A 17750-nucleotide genomic window follows, 5' to 3' on the forward strand; every position below is an offset into this window, starting at 1 on the left:
CGCCCCAGGTGCTACCAGGGTCCAACTTGTTCCTTCTGGTCCATAAAAAGTCTCCGTAAAATTTCTTGGCATTTGGACTCCGTCTGATATTGATTTTCTGCGGTGTAAAAAACACGGAAAAAACAGGAACTAGCACTTGGCACTATGACAATAGGTTAGTACCAAAAAATGATATAACATGACTATAACATGATTATAAAACATCCAAGCTTGATAATATAACAACATGAAACAATAAAAAATTATAGATACGTTGGAGACGTATCAGCATCCCCAAGCTTAACTCCTACTCGTCCTTGAGTAGGCAAGTGATAAAAACAGAATTTTTGATGTGGAGTGTTGTTTAACCTGTCATATCATATTCCTTTCTTTATAGCATGGACAATTGGACTTTTATGTAATTCAAAGCAATAGTCTAGTGTTGACATAATAATTTATATACTCAAGCATATCAACAAGCAACCATGCCTTTCAAAATATCAATGCTAAAATAAGTTATCCCTACAAAATCGTATAATCTTGTCATGCTCTGTCTTCTTAACACAAAGTATTTATCATGCACGAACCCGATGACAAGCCGAGCAATTGGTTCATACTTTTTAACGTGCTTTAGCTTTTTCAACTCTTACGCAATACATGAGCGTGGGCCATGGATATAGCACTATGGGTGGAATAGAGTATGATGATAGGGGTAAATATAGAGAAGATAAAAAAGTAAGAAAGTCTCACATCGATGCGGCTAACCAACGGGCTATGGAGATGCCCATCAATCGATATCGACGTGTGGAGTAGGGATTGCCTTGCAATGAATGCACTAAGAGCTATAAGTGTATGAAAGCTCAATATGAAAACTAAGTGGGTGTGCATCTAATCCTATAATGAAAAATTCCCACTAGTATATGAAAGTGACAACATAGGAGACTCTCCATATGAAAAACATGGTGCTACTTTGAAGCACAAGTGTGGTAAAGGATACTAGCAATGCCCCTTCTCTCTTTAGTTATTTATTTGTTTATTTATTTATTTTTCTCTTTCTTTCTCTTTTTTCTTTCTTTTTCTTTTTCTCTCATTGTCCGGAGTCTCATCCCGACTTGTGGGGGAATCATAGTCTCCATCATCCTTTCCTTACTGGGGCACCGCTCTAAACATGAATAATGATGATCATCACACTTCTTTTTACTTATAACTCAAAAGAAATAAAAAAACTCGAAACCTATGACAAAATATGAATCTATATGAATGCCTCTAGCAATGATCTAGTGTAACATGTATGAAAAATGATGAACGGTGGTTGAGCCACAAACACTATGTCAACTATATGATCATGCAAAGCAATATGACAATAAATGCTCAAGTCATCAAACGAAAGTGGAGGAAGTTGCATGGCAATATATCTTGGAATGGCCATGGAAAAGCCATAATAGGTAGGTATGGTGGCTGTTTTGAGGAAGATATAATGAGACTTATGTGTGATAGAGCGTATCATATCACGGGGTTTGGATGCAACTGTGAAGTTTGCACCATGTCTCAATGTGAGAAACGACAATGCACGGTACCGTAGAGGCTAGAAAATTGCGAAAAGGTAAGAGTGCGTATAATCCAAGGACTCACATTAGTCATAAAGAACTCACATACTTATTGCAAAAGTTTATTAGCCCTCGAAGCAAAGTACTACTATGCATGCCCCTAGGGGGATAGATTGGTAGGAAAAGACCATCCCTCGTCCCCGACCTTCACTGATAAGGAAGACAATCAAAAATAAATCATGCTCTAACATCATAGAAAAATGAGAGACTATACATGCATGCTTCGGGAATCACAAACTTTAACACCAATATTCCTACTAGAGCATAATTACTCATCAACATAACTCGCATATCACATTATCATATCTCAAAACTATTACAAGGAATCAAGTTTATTTTGTCCAATGATCTTCATGACATTTTTCTTTTCTTTATCCTTCTTGGATATCTATTACTTTGGGACTAATTTTCATGTGTTGCTTTTCATAAGCTCAAACAAATATAAGTGAAGATCATGAGCATAATATTTCTTTCTCTCAAAATAATTTAAGTGAAGCAAGATATAATTTCTTCAAAATTTTACTAACTCTCATATAAATCTAAGTGAAGCAAGAGAGAATTTCTTCAAAAATGCTAAGCACAGTTTACTCAAAAATAAATAAGTGAAGCACTAGAGCAAGTCCTAGTTCATAAAAGATTTAAGTGAAGCGTAGAGAGCAATTCTGACAAGTCATGACATAATTTTGGCTCTCCCGAATAGGTGTGTCCAGCAAGGATTGATGAATTAAAACACAAAATAAAACAAGCATAGACTCATATCATACAAGACGCTCCAAGAAAAACACATATCATGTGACGAATAAAAATATAGTCTCGAGTAAAGTACCGATAGTTGTTGGAAGAAAGCGGGGATGCCACTCGGGGGCATCCCAAGCTTAGTTGGTTGCTCATTTTTGGATAATAGCTTGGGATGCCGGGGAATCCCCAAGCTTAGGCTATTCCATCCTTCCTTCATCCATCGTAAGATGACCCAAAACTTGAAAACTTCAATCACACAAAACTCAACAAAACCTTCGTGAGATCCGTTAGTATAAGAATAATAAACCACTACTATAAATGATGTGTCAAACCAACTCATATTTTGTTTTTGTATTATATCTACTGTATTCCAACTTTTCTATGGCAAAAACTCATCAAAGAAAACCATAGAGCCATCAAAATAAGCACACAACACAAAGAAAACAGAATCTGTCAAATCAGAACAGTCTGTAGCAATCTGACTATTTCGAATACTTCTTTAACTCCAAAAATTCTGAAAAAATTAGGACAACCTGAGAAATTTGTATATTGATCTACTTCAAGTGGAATTGGTATTTTATCGCTCTCTGGTAAAAGATTAAAATTAATTTCGTGAGCATAAAAGTTTCTATTTTTTCAGCAAGATCAAACAACTATCACCCAAGAAGATCCTAAAGGCTTTACTTGAAACAAACACTAATTAAAACATAAAACACAATTATAAAAGTATCATAATTGTGCTTACACATAAGAACAGGAAGCAAAAAAGCAAAAATAAATTTTATTCATTGGGTTGCCTCACAACAAGCGCTATAGTATTATGCCCTTAGCGGCGTAAAGCAAGGATCTAAGTTTTGTCATCCTTGTTCCTTGGAAAGAAAAGAAAAAATTTTCTATCAATGGTATTTAATTTTCTATCTTGTGAAAGCACATGGCCATTGATAGTGGAAGAAATATTAAGTATGTTACAAAAATTCGTATCTAAACTAGCCTTCATCTCTTTAATTATTTCATTTTGATAAAAGCACATAAGAGTAGTTGATTCAACATTTTCTCCATTAGGGTGCCCAAATATGGCTTTTATCTTTTCATAAGTATCAATGGAATCCCCTTCAATAAAACCATTTTCAAATATAGAATCTAAATCTTGCTTGAAGGAAGAAGTTAAACCATCATAAAAACTTTTCAAGTATATCTCTATCTAATATTGGGGCACATAGCTAGCTTGAATTCTCAACAACCTATCTCAAGCATCTTTCAAAGATTCATCAAGCAAATAACGAAAATTTTTGGGATCATCTTCATCACAATGGTTAAGATTTTCCTTAACAACCCCGATAGATCCTTCCACAGCATCATTGTTTATGAGCTTAGACAGGACGGAGGAGCTGTCCAAAGCATTAAGACTAGGGAGATAACCGTTAGCTCTTTTGAGATCAGACATGGCAAGAAAACGGTGAACGAGAAAGAGAGGCGAATAAAATGGCAAATTTTTGTGAACTGGGGGAGAGGAAAACGAGAGGCAAATGGCAAATAATATAAATGGTGAGGAGATGAGATTTGTGATTACGAACCTGGTTATGAAGAAGATCCTCCCCGGCAACGACACTAGAAATTCCTCTCAGGTCTAAAACTAATTCCGAAGGTAGATGCGATTGCTCTCTGGTTGTAGCGCCAGAAAAGCTTCTGTCTGCTAGGACTACGTCGGTATTTCCCCAAAGAGGGAGGGATGATGCAGCACAACGACGGTAGGTATTTCCCTCAGTGAAGAAACCAAGGTTATCGAACTAGTAGGAGAACCAAGCAACACAACGTAAATAGCACCTGCACACAAATAACAACACCTCGCAACCCGACGTGTTAAAGGGGTTGTCAATCCCTTTCGGGTAATGATGCCAGAAAATTGTAGTAGATTGGAATAATAGATCTCGAATAAAATAAATTGCAGCAAAGTATTTTTGTATTTTTGGTTTAATAGATCAGGATAAAAATGCATAGGAAAAGTAGATCGCAAGCAAATATATGAGGAAGAAGACCCGGGGGCCATAGGTTTCACTAGTGGCTTCTCCCGAAAAAGATAGCAAATGGCGGGTAAACAAATTACTGTTGGGCAATTGATAGAACATCAAATAATTATGATGATATCCAGGCAATGATCATTACATAGGCATCATGTCCAAGATTAGTAGACCGACTCCTGTCTGCATCTACTACTATTACTCCACACATCGACCGCTATCCAGCATGCATCTAGTGTATTAAGTTCATGGAAAACGGAGTAATGCAATAAGAACGATGCCATGATGTAGACAAGATCCGTTTATCTATTGCGTAGATATAGATCTCGTCTTTTTATCCTTACTAGCAATGATACATGCGTGTCGGTTCCCTTTTCTGTCACTGGGATCAAGCACCGTAAGATCGAACCCACTACCGGGCACCTCTTCCCATTGCAAGACAAATAGATCAAGTTGGCCAAACTAAACCCAAATATCGGAGAAGAAATACGAGGCTGTAAGAGATCAAAGAAACTCAAATAACTTTCATGGATATAAAAAGATATGACTGATCATAAACCCAAAGTTCATCAGATCCCAACAAACACACCATAAAAAGAGTTACATCATATGGATCTCCAAGAGACCATTGTATTGAGAATCAAGAGAGAGAGAGAGATGAAGCCATCTAGCTACTAACTATGGACCCAAAGGTCTACAAAGAACTACTCACGCATCATCGGAGAGGCACCAATGGAGATGGTGAACCCCATCCGAGATTGTGTCTAGATTGGATCTGGTGGTTCTGGACTATACGGCGGCTGGATGAATATTTCGTCGATTCCCCTAGTGTTTTGGGAATATTTGGGTATTTATAGAGCAAAGAGTCGGTCCGGGGGGCGCCCGAGGTGGGCACAACCCACCAGGGCGCGCCTGGGCCTCCTAGCGCACCCTGGTGGGTTGTCCCCTCCTCGAGACTCCCCCTAGGTACTACCAGGGCCCAACTAGTTCCTTCTGGTCCATAAAAAATGTCCGTAAAGTTTCGTGGCATTTGGACTCCATCTGATATTGATTTTCCGTGATGTAAAAAACATGGAAAAAAACAGGAACTGGCACTTGGCACTATGTCAATAGGTTAGTACCAAAAAATGATATAAAATGACTATAAATGATTATAAAGCATCCAAGAATGATAATATAACATCATGAAACAATCAAAAATTATAGATACATTGGAGACGTATCAAGATGTAGAGGTAGTGTGCCGACGGCGATCACATCGACTTTGGAACCATTTCCCACGCGCATCGTCACCTCGTCCTTAGCCAATCTTCGTTTAATCTGTAGCCCCTGTTTCGAGTTGCAAATATGAGCAACAGAACCAGTATCAAATACCCAGGTGCTACTACGAGCATTAGTAAGGTACACATCAATAACATGCACTAGTGAAAAAAAAACCATTCGTCCCGGTTGGTAAGGGCCTTTTGTCCCGGTTTGTGAACCGGGACAAAAGGGTCGTTACTAATGCCCTAGCCCTTTAGTCCCGGTTCTTACACGAACCGGGATAGATGGGCCTCCATGTGGCCGGTGCGCCCAGCCCAGGAAGGAGGGCCTTTGGTCCCGGTTGGTGGCACCAACCGGGACCAATAGGCATCCACGCGTTAGCATTTCAGTGGCTGGGGTTTTTGTTTTTTTTGAAAGGGGGGGGGGGTTGGGGGTTTTGGGGGTTTAATTTAGGTGTTTCATATATTGTGTTAGCTAGCTAATTAATAGAGAGAAGTGTCCTCTCTTATGTCCGTGCTTGGTCGATGCTATATATACGTATATATAGAGAGGACTAGACATGCTAGCTAGTAAGCAAATGAAGGAAACGGAAGATCGTCATGAACATATGCATACAGAGAGAAGTGATATCGACCACCTCTCCTTCTCCGAGAGATTGGTCGAACAACAAGTTCTCGTATATCTATCCGACACTACCGGCTACATATATACAATAATTATATCTTACAATATAATCTCCTAATTATATATGAACAGAGGGTCCACATAGTATTCTCCGTCTTCAGCGATCACGTGGTCAAGGAAGAATGCCGCCAATTCCTCTTGAATTGCTCGCATACGATCTGGTGCTAGGAGTTCATCCCGCATCCGAAACATCTAATTTGAACAAGGGGTCAATACATATATATATATATATATATATATATATATATATATATAAGAATAAATGAAACTCAACACAAATGATGGTAATAAAATAAAATTGTGAATATTATTGCTTACACACTTCATATTGTTCGTCAGAGTACCCCCGTTCACAGGTCGTGTGGCGGATGGACTTGCAAACGTAGTATCCACATAAATCATTCCCTTGTTCCCGCCACAACCACTTTACAAGAAATAGAGGTCAATCAAACTGATAAGCAAGCATGCCAAATGATATTGATGAAACTAACGCTTGAATCACTAGGAGATGCGCGGAACATGTTACTATAGTACTTACTTTCGGGTGTCTAAATTGCAGCTTCTTCAGCAGTCCCGAGTGTTTTTGGTGAATTTTCTCGAAACCCTGCCAGACAAAGAAAACAATTACTTGATATCAAGAAATGAACAAAGTTGCTGATATGGTGGATAATGACCGATTTAACTTACTTCTCGAGCATTTGAGTCATGTCCGCATAGTCCTGGGGATCTTTTCATCTCGAGTCTAAGACGGTTACTAGTCCCTGCTCAAGCTTAATCTATAGGAGAATATAGTGGAACCTACGCATGCATGCATAACTCATCAATTACATTACTATAACCTGGACTAATAAGGGAAACCGAATATGCACAAGACAGTAACACTCACTTGAAGTTGTAAGGAAAGAGTATTATATCTTTGTTTTCATTTATTACCAACGATCGTAGCAAGTTGGCCTCGGTATCTTCGGCACGATATTTAACCTCAGTTGCATCTATGAGATTTGTGTTAATGAACCCAATATCACCGATTTTTCTTTTCTTCAATTCAGCGATCTTCAATCTGCATAATATAGTGAGGATAATTATAAATACATGCAATGAAAGAGCTGACCTATATAGAGAGACTTAATGACAGAAGTAGTACTACTTACAGACAGTAGCAAGTGACCGTTGCTTTATCGAGGGCCTTTTGATTGAAAAATTGGAAGAACTCCTCAAATGGAACATTCAACAGTTCAATTCCAACGAGGTCATGCTCCTCTCTAACTCTCAGCGTCAAAGTATTCCTCCCCCCAGACTCTCTGCAAGTTTTCATGTACCAATCATGGAATCTTCACATCATCGTTGTTAGAGATCTTTCATCTTTGACGAGAGGCTTGCCATACTCGTATTTGTGTTCCTCCACCTCCAAGAAATCATAATGTACATCGTCGTGCAGGTAATCTCCAAGATTGCCATAACCGGGCACCATCCTCGGATCATTAGCGACGATGTTGCTAGACACCTTGAGCGGGAGGCACGATTGGTTCGCTTGTTCGCTGAGCTGGGCAATTTTTTTCCCAGCTCGTCGTTCTTTTATCCTTTGATCACTGACAGTACTTCCCGACCGCTCCGCTTCAACAAATGACTTTTCAATAATGCGCTCATAGTTGCCTTTCAGCGGAGACTTTGCTGGTTTTTTCAGGGCAGCCAGAGTGCGCTTCGCTTTCACCGGATCTACCTTCTCCTCCGGAGGTGGATGTTTCTTTGCTTTCACCCCTTCAAAGAAGTTCGTCACTTCGGCTCGCGCGATCTTCGCATTCTCCTCCGGGTCCTCTCATATGGTAACTTCTCTGGAGTCTTCAGAGAAGGACCGAATCTGTATTGCCTCCCGCCTCTGGCTGTACAGCTAGACACCGGCAGAGCAGACGGAGTGGCTGCGACTGTCTTCTTTCCTTGCTTACGAGGCGAAGGAGAAGGACTACGACGCGCCGGAGCAGCCGGAGCGGCGGCGGGTCTCTTCCACCCTTGCTGACGAGGCGGAGAAGGAGGAGGCTGGCTGCTCGGGCGCGCCGGCGCAGGCGGAGAAGGAGGCGGAGTGCTGCCACGCGCCGGAGAAGGAGGCTGAGTGCCCTGATCACTCACCGGAGGAGGGGGCGGAGGAGGAGGCGGAGTGCCCTGACTCGCCGGAGGAGGAGGAGGAGGCGGAGGCGTCCAGTTCAGAAGGTTGATGAGCTCCTTCCGCCATAGGCATGGAGTCAATAGACAAGAACCCAGCCGAGTCTCCCCTTCACTGGTAGGGTAGTCAAGCTGGAGGTCCTCAAATCCCTCTGTTATTTCGTCCACCGTCACCCTGTCATATCCTTCTGGAATCAGACAACCGTGAAAAGATGCGCCGGGTTCAGGAGGTCGAACAGAGCCGACAGCCGCCTTGACTTTGAAGTTGTACCATTGCGTCATAAGGTGGCAATGTTGAGACTCCGTGATAGCATCCACGGGGTAGCAAGCAGGAGCCGTCAAGACATGCTCCGGCTGAAGCAGCTCGGTGGAAGCCACGCTGCTTCTCCGCTGAGATGGCAGGGTAGCTTCGGGGGTAGGTTCGGCGGGTCGCTTGCTGCGAGCTACTTCTCGTTCCTTTAACGCTTGAACCCTTTCGTGCAACGTCTGAATTTGGGCATGCTCCACTTTTTTCCTCCTCTCCTAGCATTTGTAGCCGCCTGTGTTTGGAAAACCAGCCTTCCACGGAACAGAGCCTGGCATGCCTCGTGTCCGTCCAGGGTGCTCAGGATTCCCGAGGGCCATTGTGAGCTCGTCTTTCTCTCTGTCTGGAACGAACGTCCCTTGCTGCGCTGCATCGATATAGTGCTTAAGCCTCTTGACTGGTATGCTCATTTGCTCGTCCATCCAAACGCAATTCCCTCATACAGGGTCCAAGGTTCTGCCAGCCCTGAAGAACCAAGTCCGGTAACGGTCTGGCCAGTTCATTGTATCTGGTTCGATCCCTTTATCAAGAAGATCATTCTCAGCCTTGGCCCACTTAGGTCGGGCTTTGAGGTAGCCACCTGACCCCGTGCGATGGTGAAGCTTCTTCTTCACAACATTTTTCTTGTTTGTCACCGACATCTTCTTACTCTTTTCCGATGTCTTGTGGGCCACAAATGCGGGCCAGTGATCTCTGATCTTCTCATATTTGCCGATGAATTATGATGTCTCTTCTTTGTTGGCAAACGTTTTCAGCTCATTCTTCCACCTCCTGAATAGGCCTGCCATCTTCTTAAGAGCATGAGACTTGATTAATTGCTCTTTAACTGGCTTCTCTGGATCCTCCTCTGGCGGTAGGGTGAAATTTGCCTTCAACTCAGTCCAAAGATCATCTTTCTGCACATCATTGACATAAGACACCTCAGGGTCTTCATTCTTAGGCTTATACCATTGCTGGATGCTGATCGGGATCTTGTCCCTAACAAGAACCCCGCACTGAGCAGCAAATGCTTCCTTTGTCCGGATGGGTTCAATCGGCATGCCATCGCGCGCGATTGCTGTGATCTCAGACCTTTCATCCGAGGGCAACTTTTTCTTCGGGCCTCGTCTCTTTACCGAAGTTGTGCTTGATCCGGAGGGCTAGAAAAAATAAGAAAGACAAGAGTTAATTAATATGTGTACATACCAAAAAAATGAATGCATCAATTAGCTAATCATCATAGGCTTAACTAATATATTTACCTGGCCGGACTATGTTTGGTCACTGGAGCCGTCACCACAGGCTCCTTCTTGCACCAGCATTGGGTCACTGGAGCCATCATAATCATGTCTTTCCTCCTCCATTCTTCGATCACCGTAGCCTGCTTCTTCTTCACCCTGTTCTTCCAGACCATCATTGTCGTTAAGATATGACAAGACATCACCTCCGGCTAAGATTATGTCCCCCAACACCTCTTTTGCTTCCTCGTCTCGTCCGTGCTCCATTGTTTCTGCAAATATTACAACAAGGTAATTATTACACAAACATGACAGCAGGTGGATATATTAGTGGCAAACATAGACCTAGCTTATTCCGGGTTTGGGGTGGCCTCGACAACGCTTCAAGCGTAGGGGCGCGGCAGGAGGGGGTAGGAGACCGACATCGTTTTTTCTAGGGTTTGGGTGTCCTCGAGAGTTTTGGTCGAGCGAGAGAGCCGGGGGGTGCTCCTGTGGTATAAGTTATCATGGTCGAAGTTATCCGAGAGGGGGTTATATCGACAACGATGACATACATACATGGGAAAATAATGTTATCAGGGAGGGGGTAGGTCGACCCCCCCCCTCGTGTTGAAGTTATCGGGACACGGGGTATATCGACAACGACATATCCGATAAAAAATAAGAAGACGAAGAAGAAATAAAAAGAGGAGAAGAAGATATTAATAGAGGAGAAGATTGAAGAAAAAAAGAAGAAGAAAAAAGAGGAGAAGAAGAGAAAATAGAATATTCTATTTTCACTTCTCCTCCTCTATTCCTTTCTTCTTCTCCTCTTCTTTTTCTTCTTTTTTATTCTTCTTATTTATTTCTCCTCTTCTTCTCCTTTCTTCCTCTTCTTATTTTCCTTTTTCCTCTCATTCTTTTTCTTCTTCTTCCTTTCCTAGCTAGATATATAAAACTTTTCTAAAAATGTAACTTTTGCATACATACATAGGAAAATAATGTTAGCGGGGAGGGGGTAGGTCGAACCCCCCCTCGTGTTGAAGTTATCGGGACACGGGGTATATCGACTACGATATATCCGATAAAAAGTAAGAAGACGAAGAAGAAATAAAAAGAGGAGAAGAAGATATTAATAGAGGAGAATATTGAAGAAGAAAAAAAGAAGAAGAAAAAAGAGGAGAAGAAGAAAGGAATAGAGGAGAAGAACAGAAAATAGAATACGCTTCTTTTTCTTCTTTTTTCTTCTTCTTATTTATTTCTCCTCTTCTTCCTCTCCTCTTCTTCTCCTTTCTTCCTCTTCTTATTTTCCTTTTTCCTATCATTCTTTTTCTTCTTCTTCTTCCTTTCCTAGCTAGATATATAAAACTTTACTAAAAATATAACTTTTGCATACATACATGGGAAAATAATGTTATCCGGGAGGGGGTAGGTCGAACCCCCCCCTCATGTTGAAGTTATCGGGACACGGGGTATATCGACAATGACATATCCGATAAAAAATAAGAAGGCGAAGAAGAAATGAAAAGAGGAGAAGAAGATATTAATAAAGGAGAAGATTGAAGAAAAAAAGAAAAAGAAGATGAGAAGAAGAAAGGAATAGAGGAAAAGATCTCCTCTTCTTTTCCTCTATTCCTTTCTTCTTCTCCTCCCTTTTTTTCTTTTTTTTCTTCTTATTTATTTCTCCTCTTCTTCCTCTCCTCTTCTTCTCCTTTCTTCCTCTTCTTATTTCCCTCTTTCCTCTCATTCTTTTTCTTCTTCTTCCTTTCCTAGCTAGATATATAAAACTTTTCTAAAAATGTAACTTTTGCATATATACATGGAAGAAATGTTTTCTTCTCCAACACAAAACACATCTCATCTCATCTCATTTCATCCACATCCATGCATACATCATATATATGATCATCTATGAACAAAAAAACATCATATTCTATATAAAAATCATCATATATATGAACAAAAACAATTATGATAACAAGCATATACATCATCATATATAAGAAAAAAACAAGCATATACATGAAAAAAACAAGCATATATATCATCATATATATGAAAAAACAAGGACGGGGAGGCCGCCGGCCGGACCAATGTGAGGAGGAGCAGGGGCGCGGGGTCGGCGGCGAGGATGCCGATGGCGATGACGTCGACGGGGCAGGGGGCGCGCGCTCGGGGCATGGGGGCGACGGTGACGAAGGGGGCGGGGCAGGGCGACGACGACGGTGGGGCGAGCCGGGGCGACGCGCGTCGGGCAGGGCTGGGGCGGCGCGCGTCACGGCAGGAGCGGCGACGGCGTCGGTCGAGGGCGCGGGCGACGGCGAGACGCGGGCGACGGCAACGGTGGGCGACGGCGACGGTGGGGGCGTCGGGGCAGCCTGGTGGCGTCGATGTCGTCGGCGTCGTCGGGGGCAACTGCGAGGTGAGAAGTGAGAGTTTCCTAAGTGTCATCTTATATAGCAAAGCCTTTAGTCCCGGTTAGTGGCACCAACCAGGACTAATGCCCCCCTTTAGTTCCGGTTGGTGGCACCAACCGGGACCAAAGGCCTTATGCTGCCCCGCGTCAAAAGTTTAGTACCACCTCGCTAGCTGAGAGAGCTCGAGAGTGGTTTATAAGCGCCGCTGTGCCCACCCTCTCGAGCTCCTCTCAATTGTAGGCTTTCGGGCCTAACCGTATGTTGTATGCCTGTGGGCCTGCTGGGCCTCCTGCGGGCCTGAATCCTGGCCCATGGTAGGGTTTCTAGTCGTATTCAGGCCGTGGGGGCCGAGTAGGTGGCACTTTTTTTGTTTTCTTTGTTGCTTTATTTATTTTATTTTGTTTCTACTTACAACAAAATACTTATTGTTGCTACTTTTATTTATTTTATTAAAGTTTATTTTTAATTATTTTTCTTTTAGGTCACAAAAATTATAAACTTTCTGTTAGTGCCATTAGTTTTCAAATTCCTTTATTTGTTTTCTTTGTTGCTTTATTTATTTTATTTTGTTTCTACTTACAACAAAATACTTATTGTTGCTATTTTTTTTATTTTATTAAAGTTTATTTTTAATTATTTTTCTTTTAGGTCACAAAAATTATAAATTTTCTGTTAGTGCCATTAATTTTCAAATTTGAATAGTTAAAATTTGAATTCTTTGATATTTGTGTGAATCAAAAGTTTGTGATTAACTTTACTATAAAAATAGTTTTTTTTCCAGTTTTTTTGTTTTGTTTTTTGCATTATTTATTTTCTTTTATTTTTGCTTTATTTTTTAATTCTTTTTGCTTTTAGGTTAGAAAAATTATAAACTTTCTGTTAGTGCCATTAGTTTTAGAAAAATTATAAACTTTCTGTTAGTGCCATTAGTTTTCAAATTTGAGTATTTAAAATTTGAATTCTTTGAAATTTGTGTGAATCACAAGTGTGTGATTAACTTTACTATAAAAATAGTTTTTTCCAGTTTTTTTTGTTTTTTTGCTTTTTTTAATTCTTTTTGCTTGTAGGTCAGAAAAATTATAAACTTTCTGTTAGTGCCATTAGTTTTAGAAAAATTATAAACTTTCTATTAGTGCCATTAGTTTTCAAATTTGAACAGTTAAAATTTGAATAATGGTATTACGAGGGCCGAACCATAAGACATTAAAGCATTTCAAATGAACTCTGAAAAAGTTGAAAGTTGGCATGGTATCATAATTTCACCCACATAGCATGTGCATGTACAAAACGGACAATGGTATCATACTCGTTTGTTACAAAGTTGGCATGGTATCATCATAATAGTTGCGGGAGAAAGTCTTCACTTTTTCTTTGCTTGTGTTATTTTCTTATTGCGCCGTAACCATGGATAATCTTCATCGTTTATCAGGATGCTTGGGTCAGCCTTGACATTGAAGGGAGGAATTTCATGAAACTTTTCATAATCTTCAGACATGTCTGTCTTGCCATCCACTCCCACGATGTCCCTTTTTCCTGAAAGAACTATGTGGCGCTTTGGCTCATCGTATGATGTATTCGCTTCCTTATCTTTTCTTTTTCTCGGTTTGGTAGACATGTCCTTCACATAGATAACCTGTGCCACATCATTGGCTAGGACGAACGGTTCGTCAGTGTACCCAAGATTTTATAGATCCACTATTTTCATTCCGTACTATGGGTCTACATGTACCCCGCCTCTTGACAGATTGACCCATTGGCACTTAAACAAAGGGACCTTAAAATCATGTCCGTAGTCAAGTTCCCATATGTCCACTATGTAACCATAATATGTGTGCTTTCCCCTCTCGGTTGCTGCATCAAAGCGGACACCGCTGTTTTTGTTGGTGCTCTTTTGATCTTGGGCGATCATGTAAAATGTATTCCCATTTATCTCGTATCCTTTGTAAGTCAATACGGTCAAAGATGGTCCCCTGGAAAACAAGTACAGCTCATCACAAATAGTGTTGTCACCTCTGAGACGTGTTTCCAACCAACTACTGAAAGTCATGATGTGTTCACATGTAATCCAGTCGTCGCACTGCTCCGGGTGTTTGGAGTGCAGACTGTTCTTGTGTTCATCGACATACGGGGTCACCAAGGTAGAGTTCTGTAGAACTGTGTAGTGTGCTTGAGACCAAGAATATCCGTTCCTGCATATTATTGAGTCCCCTCCAAGCGTGCCTTTTCCAATCAGTCTCCCCTCATACCACGATTTAGGGAGACCTATCTTCTTAAGGCCAGGAATGAAGTCAACACAAAACCCAATGACATCCTCTATTTGATGGTGCATGGAGATGCTTCCTTCTGGCCTAGCGCGGTTACGGGCATATTTCTTTAGGATTCCCATGAACCTCTCAAAGGGGAACATATTGTGTAGAAATACTGGCCCCAGAATGACAATCTCGTCGACTAGATGAACTAGGACGTGTGTCATGATATTGAAGAAGGATGGTGGGAGCACCAGCTCGAAACTGACAAGACATTGCGCCACATCACTCCATAGCCTTGGTACGATTTCTGGATCAATCACCTTCTGAGAGATTGCATTGAGGAATGCACATAGCTTCACAATGGCTAATCAGACATTTTCCGGTAGAAGCCCCCTCAACGCAACCGGAAGCAGTTGCGTCATAATCACGTGGCAGTCATGAGACTTTAGGTTCTGGAACTTTTTCTCTGGCATATTTATTATTCCCTTTATATTCAACGAGAAGCCAGTCGGGACCTTCATACTGAGCAGGCATTCAAAGAAGATTTCTTTCTCTTCTTTCGTAAGAGCGTAGCTGGCAGGACCTTCATACTGCTTCGGAGGCATGCCGTCTTTTTCATGCAAACGTTGCAGGTCCTCCCGTGCCTCAGGTGTATCTTTTGTCTTCCCATACACGCCCAAGAAGCCTAGCAGGTTCACGCAAAGGTTCTTCGTCACGTGCATCACGTCGATTGAAGAGCGGACCTCTAGGTCTTTCTAGTAGGGTAGGTCCCAAAATATATATTTCTTCTTCCACATGGGTGTGTGTCCCTCAGCGTCATTCAAAACAGCTAGTCCGCCGGGACCCTTTCCAAAGATTACGTGTAAATCATTGACCATAGCAAGTACGTGATCACTAGTACGCATGGAGGGCTTCTTCCGGTGATCTGCCTCGCCTTTGAAATGCTTGCCTTTCTTTCGACATTGATGGTTGGTCGGAAGAAATCGACGATGGCCCAGGTACACATTCTTCTTGCATTTGTCCAGGTATATACTTTCAGTTTCATCTAAACAGTGCGTGCATGCATGGTATCCCTTGTTTGTCTGTCCTGAAAGGTTACTGAGAGCGGGCCAATCGTTGATGATTACAAACAGCAACGCGTGCAGGTTAAATTCCTCCTGTTTGTGCTCATCCCACGTACGTACACCGTTTCCATTCCACAGCTGTAAAAGTTCTTCAACTAATGGCCTTAGGAACACATCAATGTCGTTGCCGGGTTGCTTAGGGCCTTGGCTGAGAACTGGCATGCACATCCAAGGAGGAAAGTTATACATACATAGAGTCACGGGCCAGGTGCTGTGGTTGCTGCTCTGCTCCCCAAAAGGATTAATACCATCCGCGCTTAAACCAAACCATGCGTTCCTTGGGTCACTTGCAAACTCAGGCCAGTACTTTCTCTCGATTTTTCTCCACTGCGACCCGTCAGTGGGTGCACTCAACTTCCCGTCTTTCTTACGGTCCTCACTGTGCCATCGCATCAACTTGGCATGCTCTTCATTTCTGAACAGACATTTCAATCGTGGTATTATAGGAGCATACCACATCATCTTCGCAGGAACCCTCTTCCTGGGGGGCTCGCCGTCAACATCACCAGGGTCATCTCGTCTGATCCTATACCGCAATGCACTGCATACCGGGCATGCGTTCAGATCATTGTACGCACCGCGGTAGAGGATGCAGTCATTAGGGCATGCATGTATCTTCTGCACCTCCAATCCTAGAGGGCATACGACCTTCTTTGTTGCGTATGTACTGTCGGGCAATTCATTATCCTTTGGAAGCTTCTTCTTCAATATTTTCAGTAGCTTCTCAAATCCTTTGTCAGGCACAAAATTCTCTGCCTTCCACTGCAGCAATTCCTGTACAGTACCGAGCTTTGTGTTGCCATCTTCGCAATTGGGGTACAACCCTTTTTTGTGATCCTCTAACATGCGATCGAACTTCAGCTTCTCCTTTTGACTTTCGCATTGCGTCCTTGCATCGACAATGACCCGGCGGAGATCATCATCATCGGGCACATCGTCTGGTTCCTCTTGATCTTCAGCAGCTTCCCCCGTTGCAGCATCATTGGTCACATCGTCTGGTTCCTCTTGGTCTTCAGCAGCTTCCCCCGTTGCAGCATCACCATATTCAGGGGCACATAGTTGTCATCGTCCTCTTCTTATTCGCCGTCTTCCATCATAACCCCTATTTCTCTGTGCCTCGTCCAAACATTATAGTGTGGCATGAAACCATTGTAAAGCAGGTGGGTGTGAAGGATTTTCCGGTCTGATTAAGACTTCGTATTCCCACATTTAGGGCATGGACAACACATAAAACCACTCTGCTTGTTTGCCTCAGCCACTTCGAGAAAATCATGCATGCCCTTAATGTACTCGGAGGTGTGTCTGTCACCGTACATCCATTGCCGGTTCATCTGCGTGCATTATATATAATTAAGTGTGTCAAAAACCATTACAGAACATCACAAATAGATAATTAAGTGACCAAATTAATAGAAGTTCATTGTCTATACCTACTAATAAAGTAAGGTGCATTTCTTCAAATTTTTCATCCGTCCACCAGCGAATAGATTTTTTTACTATCCGAGGTGGTACTATTTTTTTGTGCATCTATGTGCTAGAAAAAGAAATACGGTTTGTCCAGAATTTCGTACATAGGCCGCGCGGTATAGCCAGCCCACTTATTTCCCTGCGCACACAGCTGGAAAAACCCTATTTGCCGCAGGTGGCGACAAATAGTCGGATGTTTGCACAGATAGCACTGGACTGGGCTGGCCCGTTTTCTTTTTTTCTTTGTTCATTTTATATTTAACATTTCATGTTCCTTTCTCTTTTTATTTCCTTTTTCCTTTTTTCTTTTTTAATTTTATTTTTGTTTATTTTTAATTTTTTGATCAATACTTTTTAATGAAATGTTTAGAATTTCAATTTTGTTCAAAATTTTGAAGAATGTTCAGAATTCCAAAATTTTATTCCCATTTTAAAAATGTTTAGATATTAAAACAATTGTCATTCTGAAATTTGTTGAAAATGATAAAATGTTTCTGTTATACAAAATTGTTCGCGATTTAAAAAAATGTATTTTAAAAAATGTTCC

The 17750-nt window shown here is 41.7% G+C and overlaps 1 protein-coding gene across 1 annotated transcript; it reads right to left on the reverse strand.

The window, feature by feature from the left end:
- Positions 1 to 13723: 13723 nt before the first annotated feature.
- Positions 13724 to 14836, reverse strand: LOC147972943 (uncharacterized). Its single transcript, XM_087523927.1, is given in 1 exon segment — positions 13724 to 14836. A coding segment is annotated over 1 exon segment (1113 nt).
- Between the last annotated feature and the right edge of the window lie 2914 nt (positions 14837 to 17750).

The sequence above is a fragment of the Triticum urartu genome, chromosome 5A (genome assembly GCF_056163025.1).
Source record: "Triticum urartu cultivar PI428250 chromosome 5A, HENAU_Tu73, whole genome shotgun sequence".
Lineage (NCBI taxonomy): Eukaryota > Viridiplantae > Streptophyta > Magnoliopsida > Poales > Poaceae > Triticum > Triticum urartu.